Genomic DNA, 22,670 nt, shown 5'->3' with positions numbered 1-22,670 from the left:
AAAACTCAGTGGAAATGGAAAACCCGATTTCGGTGCTCCTGGTGGCTCAGTACCCATCACTGAAATCCCAAAGTGTTTTTGGCAAAGCCGATGGGGATAGGACTATTTTCATGAGTTCACGGTTCTTTGAAATTCCTCACCCTTAAGGAGCATAAGGAAACCTTTTCCTGTTGGTATTCTCTAAGTATTTGGCAAGTTTTTTTTTTCAACAATGTGATATACAGAATTGAGAATCTGAAATATTTTTCTTTTTTCTTTCTGCTTTTAATGCTGCTTGATTTTTCCTAGGAAAGGTTCTCACCTCTATTTGCCTCTCTATACTATATCTGCCTCCTACAAGTTTGTATCAAAGGGATGCTGAAAGAATAAATTTTATCTAAAAAATGATAACTTGTAATAAAGTCTCTTACATGTAATCTCTCTATTAATATAACTTGTCATTTTCATTCTATTATAGATTATTTTGTACTTAGGAATTTTGCTTTATCTAAAATATTGAGATGCTAATATGATATTGATTAATTGCCAATTGGGTATTTTATATACAACCTCAGAAGTAATTACGTATTTTTTTTTCTGTCCAGTATTGTTCATTTGAAAATATAAAACAGATCTCATTGCAAAGATGGTTATCTATACATTTGCTTCTTTGAGATTTGACCTTGTAATTATATCAAGACAAAATTCATTTTGAACGTCAAATTTGCCTCTAAAACGGACTTCAAGATTGTATTCTCAAAGATATATTGTGTTTGATGAACTTTCTTAGAAATATATAATGCTTGTTTAATCTGTGGCTTGCTTTTCAGTTGTCTACTCTTGTAAAATGACTAAATATTTGTTTTTCCAGTTGAGCTTAAGGAAAAAATCCCCGGTAAATGTGTTTTCTTGAACAGAAGGCTCAGTGTAAAGCAGGAGAGAAGTCATATTTGCAGTTGTTTTTACTTTCTTGATGTCATCTGCCTTTCAAATGCAGTCTGTTTTCCTTCAAATCTCTCATTTTTACGGGGGGCCCCAGGTAGACCCTGGTTCCCACACTGAGGGACATTGCGCTATTTTGCTGCTGTGTGTTTTGTTCTGGTAGAAGCTGGCAGCCACATCCTGAACTCTGAGATCACCTTGAATGCCTTCACATGCAAAATGGCATGGCTGAGAAAGAACTGAAAGTTTACTTGGGTCCAAGAACATCTTGGGCTTTACAGACTGGTGCCCACAGGCACATTAATACCTGTGTTTATTTTGCTGTCTCCTGACAAAAAAAAAAATGGTGACATGCATTGGGAAGAAAGGTTGATTGAATGTCATGAATGGAAGAAAGGCTGACCCTCCAAAGCAAAATGAAATGAAACCAAACCACAATAACAACCAAATGGAACAAGACTGGCAAGAAGTGTATGGTCATGGCCAATACATGGCTCAGGCATGATTCATGGAGACCCTTGAGATTTTCTTCCAGCAAAACTGCACTGTTATGGTTTAAATGTTCAGCATTTCTCTATGACTTAGAGTAAGTAAAAGGGGACCCTTTAGGGAATTGTGTAAGGTTCTAAGGATTGCCTCACTGAGTTCTAAAGTATAGCAGAGTTAGTGGTGCAGCAATTTACATAGGAAAAGCACACACACACACACACACACTCACACACACAGAGTGAAGGGAGATAACAATAAGTAGCCCACATTTTGGGCTATTAACTGGGTTTAGGAAGCAAAATTGCTCAAGTGGAAGTCACTGAAGAGCACCCAAGCCTGCCACTTTTCCAGATTTGGAACTCCGCCTCCCTGGTTTCTCCTCTTATCACAGGGTCTCGGCGTCTAGGAGAGCAGCTGGTTATGCTGGTTTCACAGCTTTCCTCTGAACACCCTTTTCTTATCAACAGTTCCAGGCTCCTTGGTTTCTCTTTGGCTTCTGGAGCCCATGTGTGCTAGAGCTGGCTCCTCCCAACTCACTACAACTGGCAGTGATGCGTTAGAGCGCATCTTTTCCCAACTCTGCATTCAGGGACTCCCCTGGGTTCCTTGCAATTGCCCATGATGGAAATATTGACTCCATAGAAATGACCGAATGCTTCAAATCATGAGTTTTCCTGTGAGAGCTGGTTGTTAGCCATCTGGCAGCACACCCCTTCTGAGACAGTGGGGTCCCACCTTCCTGCCAGAACTGACCCCACCATTGTGCTGTGAACCATGGTGTTTCCTCTACCTCTTCGCCGGACAGTAACATCTTTAGGTCCCCTGGTCTCCTCTACTCCACTGGCTCCCTTTATCCTGTCTATAAACATACCTTCTTTTCTCATCCTTCAAACCGACTGAGCAAATAAGATAAACCTTCTTTTCATTGGTTTGTAAATGCCTTGAGGGCAAGACTGAGTCTTGTGCATTGGTGCATCCCTAGCTACTAGTAATTTCTGAAGTACAGTAAATGCCCAGCAAATGTTGGGTGGGTGAAGCCAATTAGTGCTTTTCATTTTTGTTTTCATTGTTTTTTGGTTTTGTTTGTTGGTTGGTTTGTTTTCAGGAGCCTCACTCTGTCTCCCAGGCTGGAGTGCAGTGGTGTGATCTCAGCTCACTGCAACCGCAGCCTCCCTGGCTCAAGTAATTCTCCTGCCTCAGCCTCCTGAGTAGCTGGGATTACAGGTGCCCACAACCATGCCTGGCTAATTTTTGTATTTTAGTAGAGATGAGGTTTCACCATGTTGGTTTCACCATGTTGGTTTTGAACTCCTGACTTAAAGTGCTGGGATTACAGGCATGAGCCACTGTGCCCTGTGGCATTAGTGCTTTTCTTTGAACTGCCACTCCCTCCCTAACTTTGTTGCTCAACTCCTTCCATGAGTAGCCTACATTGCCCTTTGCATATCCTCCCTGTTTTTAACTGCCGAGCCATTTGGAAACCAGCTTACTGCTCTCAGGCTCCTACAACATTTTTTAGAGGACCGCAAGAGGTTTTAAGTTGCCAAATCCAGGACCTGTTCTCAATGCATATGGTTGGTTGAATTACTTTCTCCTGGACATTAATCTCTCTGCAGGTGCAGCGCTGAACTTTCCATCTTACTGAATGTCCTTCCTTGGCTTCCATGACTTAGATCTTTCCTAGTTTCCTCCTTATGCTCTGACTGCTTGCTCCTCTTGTGTTCTTGGCTGTTTTCCTTTTCCTTCTCAGTCTGAAAATATTTCAGACACTGCCTTTAATCCTCTTCTGCCTCCCTAACTCCCACTTAGACTCTTTTGCCCCCTTCACCCCTGGACCTTCCAATAAAGAAAAAAGAGGAAGGATTGCAGAGTTTCTGTTTTTAAAAAGCTCTCCAGCTGATTGTGATGCTCAACCAGGCTGCACTCTGGCATCGGGGATCAAGCAAGGCAATGCGGGAGTTGGCATTTGTGATTTTTTCTTTACAACTCTGTCTCTCTCACTAGACTCTGAATTCATTGGCAAAACCCATCCCTAATTAGTGTTTAACTCAGCACTTGGCACATGAAGGGAACTCAGTGTGGGATGGATGGATGGATAGATGGATGGATGAATACATGGATGGATGGATGGATAACTACATGGATGGATGGATGGATGGATGGATGGATGGATGGATGGATGGATGAACAATTGTATGAATGAATGGATTTGAAGGGCAGGTTGAATTTAGATCATGGAAGAAGACGATATTATCAGTGCAATCATCCCTTAATTATAGAGACAAATCATTCAACATTTCTGAGCTCATACTCTGTGCCTTGTGGGAACATAAAGGTGAAAGACTCTTTCCCTGCAGTGTGCTTCTTTGGAGAACACTTCTCTTCTTCCCTCTCCTCATCTATTTCCTCCACCTTTCGTGCTCTCCTCCCTGTTCCCAGTTATTGAAATGCTAAGTGCCCATCAACTGCTCTGTTGCTGCATCTTTGGTACCTCTCTTGTGACCCTCACCACATTCTGCCTCCACTCAGTAATTTAATTAAAAGCATAACCTCCACATCATACCCTTTGTTTATTGAGGGGAGGTTCCATGCCTCCTCCAGTACCTGGACACTCAACATGTGCATAGACTGAGATAGGCCACTCATCATTGGTAATAGTTATTTATTTCCTAATTCTTAGATATAGTGTTGTAAGTATGGAGATCTATAAGCTGAGCTAATTTCCAGCAGATCATTTTATTTTAAAATTAGAACTGAAGAGCATATTCAGCATGTCTGTGTGAGTATGGATACAGATGGTAAAAGAGCTGAAAGTGACTTTTTTGAACATGGATACTAGAGTGTATGGGATACTTTTGCTGCCAGTAATAACAATAACAACAAAAATAAGCCCAATTCAAAATGGTTTAGTTAACAAGGAAAATGCCTTTGATGTGCCTAGATGCCCTGTCATGAGATGCCTTCAGAGTTGGTTAATGCTCTTCCCTACTGTAAATAAAAACACAGGGACTTCCCTCCTTTCCCCTAGACATCCACAGCGTATCGGTTTTATCCTCAGGTGACCTCTTCTCATGGTCCTGGGATGGCTCTCACAGTTCCAAGTGCCACACAGACAGGACTGCTACTCTGTGGCCTTTCTTCATCAGCCAGTACTTTTCCTAGAAGTCCTCTAGCTCGCTTCCCTGAGTGTTAGATTGATCAGAATTGTATCATGTGCCCTTCCCTAAACCAATCAGTGGTGAGAAGAGATGGTGCCCAGTGATAGGATTTACACTGGTGTTGGGGCTGGTCATCCTCCGTGGGTCACGTGGGGGCAGGCAGAACACCCAAGCAAAAGTACGTTTCCTTCTATAAGGGAGGAAGGGCAGCCAGTTGTGTCTGCTGCCATTGCCACCTGTGTGTGGCTATAAATGGAAAAAGCAGGCTGCTCCGTGGCTGTGTTCACCATGACTGTGGGGATGGATGACTGCTGCCGCTGTGTCCTTAGCATTGCTGGTGTCAGTGGAGCCTTCTCCCCAGGCTGCTGTCACTCACGTAAGGTCCAGGCTACTTCCTGGAGTGAGGGTACCTTTTCTGGAGTTTTCTTTCTTCACAGTAGCCAATTCCACCTATGGAATATTCACTGCTGCTTACACGTGGTGTCCAGGGAGATCTGTGCATAGAGAGTGGTTCTCTTGCCTAGTGTTTTTGGGGAACAAGGCCGTCATTTGTTCCTGAATTTAACAATGCCTTTGCTGGGCATGGTGGCTCACCCCTCTAATCCAAGCACTTTGGGAGGCTGAGGGAGGAGGATTGCTTGAGGCTAGGAGTTTGAGATCAGCCTGGACAACATAGTGAGTTCTCACGTCTCCAAAAAAATTTTTTTAAAAATTAGCCAGGCACAGTGGTACATGGCTCTTTTTCCTGTAGTCTGAGCTACTCGGGTGGCTGAGGCGGGAGGATCACTTGAGCCAGGGAGGTCTAGGCTGCAGTGAGCTGTTGGCACCCCTGCATACCAGCCTGGATGACAGAGAGAATCCTGTATCAAAACAAAAACAAAAACAGAAAACAATGCTTTGCCTCTGTCTATCTGGACCTTCAGCAACCCCGTCTCATTGGACTTGCACCACCTCTCTGGAGTCAGAGCCTCTTCCTCCCAGTTTTCAGAGGAGCAAACTGAGGCTGAGGGAGGCTTCGTTGGCTGCTAGTGGGTCTGCACAAACGTGGGACTCCAAGCTCAAGGTTCTTTCTGCCTCATCACGGCTGCTTTGACACATTAAGCTTACCCTTCAGGTACTCAGATGTGCTTAGCTTTGGCCATTTCCAGTCCATATTTCCTGATGATCCGGTGCCTTCTTCTCCCTCCCCACACGGAACACAGAGCCTGATTGAATACTGAATCCCAGGGGTGATGTGGGTTGTCCCACTGGCCAGGGGCAGGGCTGGGGGTTGGGTGGGAGGGGTCTCTTGCAGGTCATGTGACTCCTTGACCTTGACTTTCTGCCATTGCCGGACCAGGGGCAATTGAGCTGGGTTGAGCAGTTTTTACTCTTACCAAAGTTCTCAAATGGCTGTATTTTTTGAGTTCTTGAGTCTGGTTTACATAATTTTCTGACTTTGTTGCTTTGATGAGGCCAGCTGTTACCTCACGCGGCTGGTAGTGTGCCTTTCTCTGGCAGAGCTTCTCTTCCTGGACTTTGTGACATCTTTTTGGATCCTTTGTGGCTTCTCAACTGTGTTACGGATAATTTACGTTGTCAGGTAAATGCTCTCAGGATAAATGAAATATTAATAATGCCATAGTGCTAATTTAAAAATACCCATTGCACATATTTAAGAGAATCCTCTCTGGGCTTGACTCTGGGCTTTAAATCAGGCCCGACAATGTCTCAACCATAAATCAAATTATTCTTTCAGCCTAGTAGAGGTTTTGGCACGAAAACCTACTATAGAATAGCATAGTATATGAAATCTTAGTTCATGCCTTTAAAACTCTTATTCCCTTTGCAGAAATTGGAAACCAAATACTCCTTTAGCCACTTATCCATGCAAAACAGTTAACCAAGCAATAGTCAATATTGGCTTTTGGATTTTGGGAACAGGTTTATTAACTCAAGATTTGCACAGCTTTGCAAAGCATGATCTACTTTACTGTCCCCCTCTCCCATCCCTCTCCTCCTGTCCCCTTGAACATCAGGCCACCGAGCAGGGAAGGCCAGCTCCTTGGGCCCATGTACGGCTGGATGGGAAAAGAACACATTACAGTGAAATAAATGCTTTAAAAGCATGTTTAGGATTATAAAGTTATTATGCTTTAGTTTTCTCCCCTGATTATGAAGAAGAATATTTGTGGTTTAGAAAATTTGGAAAATACACAAAACTATAAAGAAGGAAATAGGAGTTCAACTTTTCAGATGCTATGTGTAAGTGAGAGAGTGCACTCTGTGTCTTTCTGTGCTTGGCTTATTTCGCTTAGCATAAAGTTCTCCAGGTTCGTTCATATTGTCACAAATGACAGGATTTCTCCTCTAAACGCTGAATAGCATTCCATTGTATATGTGCACTGCTTTTCTTTATGGGCGTTTATGTTGATGGACACTTAGGTTGATGCCATACCTTGTCTGCTGTGAATAATGCCGTAGTGAATGTGGGAGTGCTGGTACCTCTTTGACATACTGATTTCATTTTCCATTTTCTTTGGATCTATCCCCAGAGTGGGATTGTCAGCAGTCATGTAGTATTTTGATTTGTAATACATACAAAATTGATTTGTAATACATTTGTCAAACATACAGTATTTTGATTTGTCATTGATCTTTGTGTTTTTGAGGAACCTCCATACGGTTTCCCATAATGACTGTACCGATGTACATTCCCACCAATGGTGGGCAAGAGTTCCCTTTTTCCACATCCCCACCAACACTTGTCTTTTTGATAATGGCCATTCTAACAAATGTGAGATGACACTCATCATGCTTTTGATTTGCATTTCCTTGATGATTAGTGATGTTGAGTGTAAGGGAACTGGGGAGATGTTGGTCAAAGGACACAAAATTACAGTTAGGAGGAGTAATTTCAAGAGATCTATGACTTGAACTTGAATAGACCTATGATCTATTGACTGTAGTTAATAACGATGCATTACATTCTTGAAAATCAGTAAGAGTAAGATTTCAAGTGTTCTCACCACAAAAAATAAATATGTGCGGTAATGCAGATGTTAATTAGCTTACTTTAGCCATTCTAACATGTATATATATTTCAAAATGTAATGTTGTACACAGTAAATATATATATATATATATATATATATATATACTTTTTATTAGTTGGTTTAAAAAATAAATAATTTTAGAAAGATTTTAAAAAGAAGAAAATAAGAACTATTATTTCACACTGGAAAGCCAAAGACCATGACTGTTAACCATTTTGATAACTTCTCTCAGGTCATGCTCTTTCCTGCCTTCCCTCCTTTCTTTCATCCATTTATTTATTTATTTTTTTGTGCAATATTGGGATGATATTATGTACGCGGTTTTGTACCCTGATTTTTTCCCCCAATAATGTTATGTTGTATTTTCTGTATCACAACAAATGCTTTTCTGTGACATTTGGGTAATTTGTCTCTATGCATAGGTTTGGAAGACTTAAGTGGAGTAGGCTGGAGGCTTCCTAAGTAGAGTGGGAGTGTCAACTGGCCTGTGGAACCATTTAGAAATAATTCTGCCCATTACAAATATTGATTTGATGCAGTACTTAAGATGTTTTCTAATTTAAAAATATTTTCAATGGAAACAGATGCCATTTACAATTTCTCGTGTTGTAGGGATTCTACTAAATATAGTATTTTGGGATTGAATATTTTACTTGGAAAGTTGTTTAAGAAATTCCCGTATCTAAAAAAAAAAAAAAAAAGAGAGAGAGAGAGAGAGACTGGATTTTGGAGCTGTGCTAGCAGGCATATTGTAAGAAAGATTTTTTTCTTTCTATCTTTTTAGCTTGTTAGTGTTCTAAGATTAAAAAAAAAATACGGATCGTCCTAGCATTTACGAAGTAAAAGGGTTGTTTCTTTTCTGGGACTAAGACAATTGCTTAATTACAGTTCTCAGGATGTTTTCTAAACTCTAAATCCCACTACCCTGTTCTGAGCAGCAGAAAGTGCTAACAGAATGATCTGGGGAAGCCATTATTACCAAAGCTGGGGGCTGTGAGGAAAAGAAAACATTTTCAAAATATTTTCTGCGTAAAAGTGGATGTGTGCTTCAGCATGTTAGCTTGGCCTTGATTTCACTCCCAATTTTTGCTTCATAATGCGGGGCTTCCCTCAGAGGAGAGGAATGTTACCCCCTCTTTTTTTTTTTAAAGGGAAGGATTTAAGTTCTTTCCCCTTTTGGGATATTTTAAAATAATGTTTAAGAAATAGGTTTTGTCGGTACATGTACAGTTGATCCCTGGCATTAATATTTGAAAACAAAATAAGGTTTAATATTCTTGAACTTATATTCAGGTTATCCCAGGATCTTTGGAGACCCGAGGAAAGCCGTGCTGACCAAAAGCAAGACAGATGACTCACAGAGAAAAAAGATGGCAGAACCAAGGGCAATTAAAGGTAAAACGAACAGAACCCGAATAATCCTATGCTGCCTAGTCAGGACCCTGTTTAAAAAATGTGGATATGTAAATATTTTGTGTCTCTACTATTTGATGTTTATGGTTCCAAACCTCCACAGACCATTTCTGGATTCTTTGCTGTACTTGGATGAATTATGTTGGTTCTACATGACACCCTTGACTTCCCCTCAGATAAGATGCCCCATTGCCCAGCAATGTTCCTGTTCCTGGCCCTACAGTGTGGAGGTTTTAGAATTACTGCCTTCTTAGTTCTGTAGTCTTACACCAGCCCCTCTTTTCTCCATCACCGTCTGCTCTCTTTTCCCTTTTCCAGAGGAACCACAGGCATGGTGTCTACAGACTGCTGCTTTTACGATCTTTCCATTTTTCTATCATACTACTGCATTTGGCTTATAGTCATTTTGTGGTTATTTCACCTGAATGCAATTGAAACCTCCTTTCAAGGGGCCCACCCAGGCAGTGAATCTTTGTATTCACAAAACATGCCACAAAATAAAAATAAAATCCAGTTGGAGAAGGAGAGGGTCAGCACCCTGTCTCTAAGGCACGCCCCTGAGGCCGGCAGGAATGCTGGGACTCCCTTGGAGAAGCCCTGCAGGGATCAAGGTTTTGGGGGTGCTCACATGATACTCATGCAACCCACAGAATGTAAGAGTCCCTCCCTTGCCGGAATGAAGCCAGGGACGTTTAGTAGAAGGAATAGCAGTCCATGCAGCCTGAGACATGCCTTGACCAGGGTCAGCGTTCAGTGAGAAATGGTGCGACTAAAATGGATGTGGCTCCCGAGGCCATGTCCCCACCGTGAGGCCTCTAGTCTGCATCAGTTAAGTGACTTTAGTAAGTCCCTCAATAGAGGTGTTTTCCTTTCCCAGCGCTGTTGTAACAAAGTCCCATGAACTGGGTAGCTTAAAACAACAGAAATTCACCGTCTCGCCGTTCTGGAGGCTGGATGTCCAAGATCAAGGTGTCAGCCCAAGTGGTTCCCTCTGAGGGCTTTGAGGGAAATCTGTTCCAGGCCTCTTTTGTCTTTTCCCTGTGTCTTCACACCATCATCCTTCTATACAGGTCTGTGTTTAAATCTTGTCCTTTTTTTTTGTACATGGATCAGTCATGTTGGATTAGGTCACTAATGACCTCTGTAAAGGCCCTACCTCTCTATCATCACATCCCGAGGGACCGGGGGTTAGTACTACAATGCATGACTTGGGGGAGAGAATTGATATAATTCAACCCATAGCTGTAAGTATTTTTATTCATTTGGAAAGATGAGCCATTTCCTACTGAAGAAGTCCAGTTTCTTATTTTTAGATAAATGTAGAGGTACATTCAGATTCTCATGCTGTCTTCTGCCTCCGGCTGGTATTCTCTGCTTAGCTTTGAAGTGCAGGAGCCAGGACTGGACTGGGGTAAGGCAACTGGGGCACAGGATTTTGGGCGGTGCTCCCCTTTAGGTACTGATCCTGCACTTGCATGAGCCTGAGAGGGAGAGCCTCCTTAAATCATGGGCCCTGCATTTCTCCCTGCTTCCTCCTTCCTGCTCCATAAGGGAGGCCTGTGCCCCATTCAGGGTCCTGGTGTGCTTGGCAGGAATCAGGCCTGTGCAGTTCTTATGGCAGGGTTTGCTGGTGAAAGACTGATTTGCCTAATGTCTGCTCATCCAGGACAAGTGCACCCAGCGACCGATGCTTTCAAGGAATGGATTCATTTCTATGGATACTAAATTCATTAGAGCCATTTTGCCTAAAGTGTTTTCACTTAATGACTAGTTATCTTAAAACTAAAAAATACATTTCTAAATTAAGGGTGTTTTTAGTCAGTTGACAAAGGGCTCTTATGAAAATTATCAATTTATTTATTGAGAATTGTTTTTCATAAAAAGTTGCAACATTTTAATTAGCCGGGCGTGGTAGCACATGCCTGTAATCCCAGCTACTCGGGAGGCTGAGGCAGGAGAATCACTGGAACCCGGGAGGTGGAGGTTGCAGTGAGCCAAGATTGTGCCACTGTACACCAGCCTGGGTGACAGAGCAAGACTCTGTCTCAAAAAAAAAAAAAAAAAGTTGCAACATTTTATACAGTATCAAAATCATTCATTTGAAATATTTTTACTTTCTTTCTTTTTTTTGAGACGGAGTCTCGCTCTGTTGCCCAGGCTGGAGTGCAGTGGCACAATCTCGGCTCACTGCAAGCTCCACCTCCCGGCTTCACGCCATTCTCCTGCCTCAGCCTCCCGAGTAGCTGGGACTACAGGCACCCAACACCATGCCTGGCTAATTTTTTGTATTTTTCAGTAGAGATGGGGTTTCACCATGTTAGCCAGGATGGTCTTGATCTCCTGACCTTGTGATCCACCCCGCCTCAGCCTCCCAAAGTGCTGAGATTACAGGCGTGAGCCACCGTGCCTGGCCTTTACTTTCTTAATAATAATGATTACCACTTGTTTAGTGTTGATTATGTGCCTAGCATTGAGAGAGCTTTCTTTCTTAAGCATAATTCAATTTAATCCTCACCCGATTCAATTCAATCCTACACCTGATGGTGTAGACAGAGGAGATAATCAAACAATGGTTTAACTTGCATACTCACCAGTTAGAATAGATACAGGCCAACTCTTGCACTGACACCTTTGTGAACTGCTGAGCATCATTTAGAGGTTTTAAACATTTTTTATTTGTGTTTCCCAACACCAAATACGTGGTGTTTTTGCCTGTACCAACCAGTTATTCAACGCTGATACCAACTGGGTGTCCAACAGTTCAGTTCAATTCTGATGCTGACTGACTGAAGTTTGCGCACAGGTTTAAGGGCTGAGTCCCCAACACTGTCCTCACTTCAGATGCTGGTTGCAAGTATTGGGTCCTCAGATTACCTACACTCTGTCCGACATGGCTACAACGTTGGGGATTCCCACAACCCCCCTTTTAGGTTCAATAACTTGCTAGAACTCAGGAAAATGCTGTACTCTTATGATTACAGTTTATTGTTAAGCATGTGAACGAACAGCCAGATGAAGAGGTGCACAGGGCAAGGTCTGGGAGGATTCCAAGTACAGGAGCCTCCATCTCTTTTCGTTTGTTTGTTTGTTTTTTGAGATGGAGTCTCATGCTGTCGCCCAGTCTGGAGTGCAGTGGCGCCATCTCGGCTCACTGCAAGCTCCGCCTCCCGGGTTCACGCCACTCTCCTGCCTCAGCCTCCCGAGTAGTTGGGACTATAGGCGCCCGCCACCATGCTGGGTTAATTTCTCTTTGTATTTTTAGTAGAGACAGGGTTTCACCGTGTTAGCCAGGATGGTCTCGATCTCCTGACCTCGTGATCCACCCGCCTCGGCCTCCCAAAGTGCTGGGATTACGGACGTGAGCCACCGCGCCTGGCTGCCTCTGTCCCTTTAGCATTGGGGTGCACCACACTCCTCATGCCAATGTGCCCACCAGCCTAGAAGCTGTCCTAACCCTGTCAGGGTATTTTATGGAGGTTTTGTTACATAGGCAGGATTGATTAAGTATCTGGCCATTGGGGATCAACTCAATTTCTAGCTCCTCTCCTCTCCTGAGAGGTTGGGAAATGGGGCTGAAAGTTCTGAGTGTCTAATCAAGACTCATTCTTTCTTGCAATTAGCCCCCATCCTGAAGCTATCTAGGAACTCACCAACCTGTTGCCTTCTTAGAACAAGGGATGATTCCATCACTTGGGTAATTCCAAGAGTTTTAGGAGCTCCATGCCAGAAATGAGAGACAAGGGCAAATGGATTTCTTACTATACTACAGTAATATTATCCCCATTTTGCAAATGTGTAACTAAGGCTCTTGGAGGATAAAGTGATCATTTCTAGGTTTCCAAGGAGTAAGTGGCAGATCTGATTTCCATCCCTCACCTGGCTCTGCACCTGTGCTCATACTGAGCACTGCCCCCAGCCCGGGGCCCTGCCTGTGCCTTCTAGGCCCCACTCCTGCCCTCCCCAGCTGCACCCGTTCCCATTCCAGACAACACCCCAGGTGCCGGGGCACCCAGAGCTCCTTTCCAAACTGGACTGAGCATCTTTTGGGCTGCACCAGCCTCTTTCCTGGAGTTCATCTTCTTGGGAAGATCTTATATGTGTTTCCCTGGGTCTAAAGGATGAACAGGAAGCACTGCTGAATGGAGTGTGGCCATGTGGATCGGGATATCCATGTGACTCTATGTGTCCCCTAGCCTACAGGACAGAATTGGGTTTGAGAAGAGAGGAGGGGTCAGGTCGAGGGGTCTCAAACTTCCATCTATTTTCTTGCATCAACCCTGCAAATATTTGGACCGCCTTCTCTTAACCATTTTGCAATACTGCCTCCATAATTACAAAATGCTTACTTTCCCTTCTACCTTGGGTACCAGTCCATCTTTTATGTGGTTAGAGCTTAGGTAATCCAAATCAAGTTTGTTTCTATTTAGTAAGACATTGGCATTTTAAAAACAAAGAAGTGACACAAGTAGAATTCTGTTAATGTTAAGGCCTTTTTTGTTTCTTTAGGATACCCTATCATAAAATATAGCTGGATCATGAAACGCAAAATCATATAGAAGTATATACCTTAGGCAAATTAGTTTATTGCAAGAAACAAGTATTAAAGAAATGATTTTCAATCAACATAGAGTGAAGTTCTGCCAGGGTTCAAAGGCAGGTAACATAGAAAATAAAAAGGCTCCTACAGTGACATGAAACTATCACCAACTACTAAATTTTTTTTTTTTTTGAGACAAAGTCTTGCTCTGTTTCCCAGGTTGGAGTACAGTGGCCAGATCTCAGCTCACTGCAAACTCCACCTCCTGGGTTCCTGCCATTCTCCTGCCTCAGCCTCCCGAGTAGCTAGGACTACAAGCACCCGCCACCTCGCCCGGCTAGTTTTTTGTATTTTTTAGTAGAGACGGGGTTTCACCGTGTTCGCCAGGATGGTCTTGATCTCCTGACCTTGTGATCCGCCCGTCTAGGCCTCCCAAAGTGCTGGGATGACAGGCTTGAGCCACCGCGCCCGGCCCTAAAAATTTTTAGTACAGTTTTAGTTTGTTTTGCTACCAACTACTACATATTTGAGAAATGACCATTAGGAACACAAAAGTAAATAAGAGGTGCTCTTTAAAAAATCCATAAAATACTTCTGAAATGGTAAAAAAGAATAGGCACCCAAATGGCTGCAAAAAGAATCAGAGATCCGTGCGGGTTGAGGAGGCAGGGGAGGGTGGTTGAGGAGGCAGGGGAGGGTGGTTGAGCTTTTATTCTCCTGGTCTTTAGGTCTGTTGGGTTTTCGCTGACCTGGTGTGGAGGATGGCAGTGCCATCATGCTGCATGCTGAGCGAATCCCTTTGGTATGTGATCACTCTCGTGGTGGTGGTCTGAGGAGCTCATACGTCATCGGTCTCTTAATGTGGGGCAGCTGGGAGAAACTTAGGTTCCCTGCTTCGTGCCTTTCACCCTCTTTCCTCTAGTCCTCATGCTTCTTGTTCATCAAGGCTCCTTGGTGGCACCATCTTGTCTCTGCATGAATCAGCTCTCTCTTTCCTCTAGGTATATCCACACGCCTCACTGGGCACCTCCACTAACTGCCTGCTCTCAGGACTGACCGGTTCATATCTGTGTGAAACAGATCTGTTTCCCATCTCATCCTCGAGGATCGGGACTGTGTTGCCTCTGGAATCTCTATCTATTCCCTTCCCTGTCATTTTATCCTTAATGCATCCTGAGTGCTCAAAACATCCCCATAAGAAACAAGAGACTCAAACAGTTGCTTGTTAAGTTTATGTCTTAGTTGGTTACAGACTGAGTGTCTGTTGTAACTTCTATGGTGTTGGCTGTGGTCTTGGATATCCAAGGGTGTTGATTCGATTTTTGGAATCCCAGGGAGGCTGGCAGGGCATGATGTGAAGTGAGAATTCAGTTGCTCCTGGAAAGGGCTCTGGGAATCCCATGGAGGCATCTGGTGGAGGTTTCTTGGTTATCCTTCAGTTTCCAAACCCATTTTGAGGGTAGGATTCGGGTTTTAGATCATGTCTCATAGGTGAATGGAAATAATATGTCTCTGTGTTGGGATGAAGTTGGTTTCCTTTGAAATGCCCTGTTTGAGTCTCCTTTTATCACTGGCTAGAAAAGTTTTAACGACGATCTCAGTAATCCGATTATACAGGGCAAAGTGTATGTCAGTAATCTATTGTCACAAAAATGCTGTGTAACAAACTCCCCAAATTTCAGTGACTTCAAGCAGTAAGCACTTATTCAGCCATGAGCCTGTGGGCTGGCCATTCTGGTTGGCCCTGGCTAGCGGCTGGTCTAGTTGCTTCCCTCCCATGTCTGGGGTTTTGGTTGTCTATGGGATGATCAAAGGTAGTCTTGGTGGGGTGATTGGGGTGGGTGACTCTGCCCCAGGTACTTCTCATCCTCCCGCATGCATCTGGCCACGTTCCTATGCTGGTGGAAAGTTACAGAAAAGCAAAGGGGAACACGTCCTGCCTCCTGAGGCTTCAGCTAGGACCTGACATGCTTGTCTTTCTGCTACATCCTGTTGACTGAAGCAGATCATATGGGCAGTCCAAAAATAAGGGTTGGGAAGTAATTCTACCTCTTTAGTGGGAAGAATCACAAAGTTATGTAGCAAAAAGCATGGATACAGGAGGAGTTGAGTGTCGGAACCATCTTGGTACTCATCCATTTTGACAGTGAAACAAGCTATTTACCCTCTGTCTTCTCCGTGCCTCTAGAACACTTACAGGGTGTTTCGATGACCTGTATGTGTAATAAACTACCCCAAATCCTAGCAGCTTAGTACAACAACCCATTTATTATTGGTCACAATTCTGTGGGCTGACTGGACTCAGCTGGAAACTGCCTCCCTGATGTTGGCAGGGGCCGTAGTCATCTGAGAGATGGTTCTCTGGACTGTCCAGGACAGCCCCCTCCCAGACCTGGCATTGGTGCTGGCTGCCCTGCTGGGCACCCGGTCCTCTGCCATGTGCTGTGCTGCTGAGGGTATGGGGACTTGGTTTCAGGAGGCAGGAAGGGGAAGCCCCCACTTCCATAAAGGCCTGGGCCTGGGACTCCTGAAGCCTTTCCTCTGCTGTGTTCTCCAGGTCAGACGCAACCACAGGTCAGCCTGGGTTTGAGGGGAGGGAGACGAGCTTCAGCCCCTGCTGTGAGCGGCAGCATGTGCGTGCAAGCAGGGAGGAACTGTGCGGCGTGAACTCACCCAGAGAGCATGCCCAGACATACGGAAATAGCCATGTGTTCCTCAGAGCAGGGTCGTGCAGTGGGCAGCCCTCCCTTTGTCAGGACGGCTTGCAGATGCTCCCCTTCCTGACTGCATGACCCCAGGAGCAGAGTGGTGTTTTCCTGGGGCACCAGCTGCTCTTAGGATAAGGGGAGTTGAGGATTCCTGTGCTCCCAGAAACCTTCAACCAGACCCCATCCTCTCCCAGCCTCTTCTCCCACGAGAGCACCAGGAGCCTGGGTCACCTTCATCTGCTTCCTGGTTCAATTTCAGGACTGCACTTCACTCCCTCTGCACTTTCAGTAACTCTCATCCCCCAGAGGGACTGACTTTAGGCCTGGGGGGAAAAGTACCTATTTTCCAAGACCTAGAAATTTGGTTATAGAAAAAAAAAATGCCTAAGGTTCCCAGCATGTCATCTTCCTGAAAGAATCTTGGGAGGCCTCCAGGGAGACGTTTCGGGAGGACGGACGTGGAGCACGCAGATCTGGAGGTTGACACTCGCCACGAGAGGCGATTGGGTTGGAATGGGTGTGTCTGCACCGTGAGACGTCAGAAAGGGCAGATGTGAATGTGGGGAGGACTCCTGTGAACGCTTCACTTGTCACTAGAGTAATGTGCTTAGTAGCAAATTTGAAAGACAACTTTTGAAAATGTCTCTAGTTCTGTAATCATAGTATTTTTATTTTGCATTTGTTACGGCAAAGAGCCATTGTAAAGAAGAAAACAAACAAAAAATACAGGTGATAAAAAGCAAGTGATGGTTTCTACAAGTGTAAACTAAAAAAGGCCTTTTTAGTATCAAAAAGACAACTGATGGCTTGGCTGAGATCTGCAGAGCACCAGAGACTGGCTGGGGACCAGTTACAGGAGGCTGGAGCCTGGAAGGAGGGGCCCCATGATGGAAGAGGTCACCCTAGAATCCAGCCGCAGTCAGAACCGTAACCAAGAGCCCAGGGAGGCTGGGCAGCAGGTGTTGGTGGTGGGAAGGTGAGGGGAAGAGATACCCCCTCTCCTCTCACCCCTGCTCTCCAGATGGGGCCATGTCAACCAACCCTGACAGGTGGCCAGGAGGCAAGGCGCCTGCTGAGCCCATCTGTAGAGGTCAGCCCTAGGGCCTGGGACAGCAAAGGAGGCTGGAGACTGGCTTGGTGGAAGCGGAGGGGCACAGACAACGGTCAGAACAAGCTGCTTTATAATTCGAATGAGGGAATATATTGGATTAAGTATTTATTTCTGGAAAATTCCTGGATTATAGGCATCTTTAAATCTAATTTATTTAAGGCATGTTTTAAAATGTCCCTTCAAAATATGGGTTGATACCTGCTAATTAAGTCAAACCAAAATGTTTTTGGGCTCTGGAGTCAGATAGGCTAATCTGATTTGAGGTTTGGTTCTGTCGCTTATTAACCAGGTGATCCTGGACATATCAGTAACCTTTATGAGTCTTGACATCCGCAGCTGGACAGTGGGAATGACAACTCTCAGAGTCGTGGTCAGAATGAAATGAGAAAATGTGTGTGGAGCCGTTAGCACTCAAGGAACTGGCACTGAAGTACTCAATGAACGGGAGCTGTGCTGTTTACTAAGAACTTAATATCAAAGCTGAAAAGGATGTGCAGACCGCCTGAGTTTTGGTGGGATTTCCAAGTCCTGTTTTCTCAGTATGATAGAGAAGTATGTCCTGTTTTAATCTCATGTCTTCCTTTAATGGATCCCTCATTAGATCCTGCCCATGTGGAAGGATATGTGAATATTGCATGTGATGTGGGTCAGGTTGAGCTAGATTCTTCTGGCCTGTCGGACTAGGGTTCTTTTGGGCTCATTTTAAGTGATTTTCCCAAGGGAAGGGAGGTGAGTTATCTAGTTACCTCATGGACCACACATACCTAGAGGATGCCTTTAGGCAAACATGCTTAATGCAAAGCTGTGATTCTTCTGCCATTGGTGAACTGTGTCCAGTCCTGCTAGAACATAAAACACAGAAATGCAGTTGTTTATTATTATTTATGTTGTTCCTTTTGTCTTCTAGCCATCAGGTTCTGAACAGCTGGTAGATGGGCTGGCTTATTGAAGGACATGATTCAGACTGTCCCGGACCCAGCAGCTCATATCAAGGTAAGTCCTGTCTTGGCCGGGAAGCCAGCTCTGCCTTCCTCTGTGCCTAGATTTTCATGGATAGCAGCCCACATATCAGTTAATTAGGGGTCAGCCAACACAGCCCAGGAGCTAAGAAAATGGTTTTTACTTTTTTAAATGGTTGAAAAATCAAAAGAAGCATATTTCATAACATGTGTAAATTACATGAAATTTACATTTCAGTGTCCATAAAGAAAGCTTTATTGGAACACAGCCCCATGCATTCATTTCCATATCATCTGTGGCTGCCTTCACTCCATAATGGCACAGTTGAGTAGATTCGACAAAGACCATATGGCCTGCCAGCTGAAAATATTTACTGTCTGGACCTTTTCAGAAAAAAATTTGTTGAGTTAATCTATGAAATCACATCCAAATTCTTCTAACTCCTATGTTAATTCCGTCTCCTTTATACTTGCCTGGGGTTAGCGAGGAGGAGACAAGAGGGTGAATGGTTGGATTTCCGATACTGGAACGTTGTTTTATCTGGGCTCGCTGACACTTCAGCGCTCCATCACCTCACAGCTGCCCTGGCTGCTTTCTGACCTGCACTTCCTGAGGCTCTGGAGGTGAGAAGGTGAGGAAGTGAGACTTGTGCCAAGGGAGGTCCCTGAGAGGACTCTGACCATTTATTTTGACACTACACATACCTGTGGGTAATAGCTACAGGGAGGAAATGAGATGGTAGTTTTCATATACTTGACACAAATAAAGACTGCAGAAAAAATTAGGGCTTAAGCTACCTTATCCAAACAGGCTGTCTACACCTGTGCTGGTTAGTTCAACTCTATCTATGCTGGCCAAAGTAATTGACTGCACGGCCAGTTCTTCACTTTCCGCATGCTAATTCATTTTCCCTAAGCGGTGTGGTTGGTTTTACTAATTTATATTCCTTGCCTAAAACGTTAATTGAAAATGGGAAGGGCTTATAATTGAAAGGAAAGTTTGTGGTATTGAAAAATGTATCTTTTTGAATAAAATATAAAAAGCCTTTCAAAATCCCGTGCGTACAATTACACGTGGACGTACACACATTTTAAAACAATACATTTGACAAGGCATTCTGGACCATGTGCAGCTCACATGCGTACACATTTACTTTCTTCGAAAATGGAATTGGAAGTAATACGAGTTTCCGTGCATTCCTTGAGCTTTGTGGGTGCTCCTGCAGTTTCAGAGGTTGCGGTAACTCTCGGGATGTTGAGGATTCTAAATTTTGCCCAAGGCCATAGAGGAGCAGATGCTCATGGGGACAGTATAATTTGATTTCTGTGTGATGTTTTGTTGGGCTGTGACGGTTGTGTTTATAAAAAAAAAATGCAAGTGGCAAATCTCTTGTGGATGTGATAAGGTTTCTCCAGAAGTGCTGGGAACATATTTGATCAGTGTGTCTATGCTACACATGTAAAGTGGGAGAAAGACTTTCTTGAATTTTTAGGGTCTGCTGACCATGGAGCTGCATAATGCAAAGGAAAGCTCACGGGGAAGTTGAGACAATAAATATCTTCTATAGTTCAGAATGTGAGGGACGGCGACTAAAATTCATTTCATTGGCATTCCACACCACCCCTCCAGGCAACCAGAAGGAAATGATGAAGTCAGCAAGAAAGTATTGCAGGTTTTAAAAAGCTAATTCATAAAGCTGAAACAATCCCATACAAACCTGAAAACACCATCTTTGAAAATGTGTGTTGGTAGAAACGTTCTGTATTTGATTTCAGGAATGAACTGTGATTTCGGCTCTGCTTTATCTTATTATCATCATATTGGTTGATCATATTGGTTGATGTCAGTATATAATATCATCATATTGGTTGATGTCAATATATAAAATATAATTTTGAGAAACCATAAGTCTGAGAGTTTTTTAAAAATAAATTTCAGGCCAGGCGCGGTGGCTCACGCCTGTAATCCCAGCACTTTAGGGGGCTGAGGCAGGCAGATCACTAGGTCAGGAGATCGAGACCATCCTGGCTAATACGGTGAAACCCCGTCTCTACTGAAAATATAAAAAATTAGCAGGGTGCGGTGGCGGGCGCCTGTAGTCCCAGCTATTCGGGAGGCTGAGGCAGGAGAATGGTGTGAACCCAGGAGGCAGAGCTTGCAGTGAGCCGAGATTGTGCCATTGCGGTCCGGCCTGGGCGAAAGAGCTAGACTTCGGTCTCAAAAAAATATAAATAAATAAATTTCAACTCACATGGCTTCTGTGTGTTTGGAGAGATGAACTGGCAATAAGAAGTGTGGTTACTAATAGCTGATACTGGCTGCGAGGTGGAATTATGTTAAAGATGTTTATTTCCTTTATATACCTATCAAAATTTCACTTATTAGAATTTGAATAATTATTTTTGTAATTCTTTTTTTGCATATGAATTTGGGATTCTTGACAACAAAGTTGGTGGGATGATTTTCTTCCACTGATTCATTAAAATGCCTGATGTGGGAGTTTTTGAAGTAAAATTTCATATGCGAGACGTTTCTGGCTTTGGGCTGAGAAATGCTGCTATGATTTCTGGGAGGGAAGTTCTTATAAATGGCACATGAATGGTTCCTCTTGATGTATTAACGTATATAGTGGAAGATTTTGTTTTTGGTTCATTGCTACTAAAATATTTTTGTTATCTGAGAAGGACTTGAGTTTTCCACAGATGTGGCTTAACACTGCAGATGTGATTCTTGTGAAGACTCTGAGTGTCATCACAGTCCTGTCCGTAGGCTGTCCTGGAGGAGAGGAACATTCCTTTCATCTTAGAGAAATTCACTCTGCACAATTTATGACGACTCTTTTCTGCCAGAACAAATAGCTTTTACCCTTTTATACGTTTAAGGAGCTGGAAACAATAAAAAAGGAAGGGTGGTTGAAAACTATGGAATATTTAATATTCTTGATTTAAATAGTGCAAGAATTGTGGCAATTCATTTGCAAACAAAATGAGCAGAATGTTTATTTTAGCTGCTTCTCTGTCGGTGATAATAGTAATTGTCACTAAACATATTTTGATTTCCCTTTCTTTGCAGGCTGTCCCAGGTACCTTTATTTTTTTAATTTCTATTTATTTTTTGAAGACATGGTCTCGCTCTGTTGCCTAGGCTGGAGTGCAATGGTATGATTATGGCTCACTGCAGCCTCTGCCTCCCAGGCTCAAGCGATCTTCCTGCCTCAATCTCCTGAGTAGCTGGGACTACAGGTGTGCGCTGCTACACCCAGCTAATTTTTAATTTTTTTTGTAGAGACAAGGTCTCACTATTTTGCCCAGGCTGGTCTCAAACTCCTTGCCTCAAGCAGTGCTCCCACCTCAGCCTCCCAAAATGCTGGGATTACAGGCATGACCAAGTACTTTTTTTAATTACAGAAATTACACTAACTAACGTATCATGCAGATCTACTCTTAGCATGTTAGGTGTGTGTGAAGATACAACTCTGTGAAGGGGTAGAGTTGTTACAACCAAAGATCCGCTGGGTGATTATCCTCAGATCCTCAGCAGACAAAAAAAAAAAAAAAAAAAAAAAGCAAATCCATTTTCTTAGGATCTATAAATATTTTTGTCATTAATTCTATTTCTGATAAAGCTTTTTTAAATTCACATGATTGCATTTCCTAAAAAGGGTTCTGTCTCTGTAATATTTTCATTTACAAACATTTGCTGAAGAGGACTAACTAATTCCCTTTGTTGTTCACCAGCTACTCATGTAAAATAATACACATTTTGGAGCTGATGGAATGAGGACTGGACTGAGAGGGGAACCATCTGTATATTAGTTCTGCTCCGTGGGGCACCAGCTGTGAATCCTAGAGATGCTGGTCACGAAAATTCTCCGAGCTTTGCGTTCTTATCCAGTTGCATGTCACGGATAAGAACACATTCTGGCTCAGTTCAAATTCTGCTCTGACGTTTACTAACTTGGTGATTTTGTACGAGTTCCTTAGTTTCTTTGTGCCTTGGCCTTGTTTTACATGAAACAGAAGCATCTGTTTTGCAGGGTTAGTGCGAGATAAAATGAGTTAGTACATTTAGACCCCACTGAGTACTAAACAATTGTGAACTATCACTTTGATCTATAAAATGAGGGTGGCATACCCATCTTAAAGATAAAATGTCATCCTGTCTCTAATACCCATGGAGCAACATGGGTATGTTTTATAAAACACTGAGTGGAGTGAAAAATACAGAAAACAGAACACTCTCTATAGCATGTGCCACTTACATACATAAAAAAGTTACACACTCCTCAAGCAACATCATAGGCTTTTTCCAGGATACATACATACCTAACACATATAG

At 43.4% G+C, this 22,670-nt stretch overlaps 1 protein-coding gene across 4 annotated transcripts in view; it reads left to right on the top strand.

Moving 5' to 3' along the window:
• LOC105472635 (ETS transcription factor ERG) overlaps positions 1-22,670 on the top strand; it is a 282,743-nt gene that overhangs the window by 66,289 nt on the left and 193,784 nt on the right. For all 4 annotated transcript variants that reach the window (XM_071095720.1, XM_071095718.1, XM_071095716.1 and 1 more), the window contains exons 2-3: positions 8,897-8,998; positions 18,280-18,365. In XM_071095720.1, the coding sequence (XP_070951821.1) occupies positions 18,327-18,365 (39 nt within the window). In that variant the 5' untranslated portion in view covers positions 8,897-8,998; positions 18,280-18,326. The remainder of the gene's footprint in view (positions 1-8,896; positions 8,999-18,279; positions 18,366-22,670) is intronic.

The sequence above is a fragment of the Macaca nemestrina genome, chromosome 4 (assembly GCF_043159975.1).
Source record: "Macaca nemestrina isolate mMacNem1 chromosome 4, mMacNem.hap1, whole genome shotgun sequence".
In the NCBI taxonomy this organism is placed as follows: Eukaryota; Metazoa; Chordata; class Mammalia; order Primates; family Cercopithecidae; genus Macaca; species Macaca nemestrina.
This window is presented reverse-complemented; position numbering and strand designations above follow the sequence as displayed.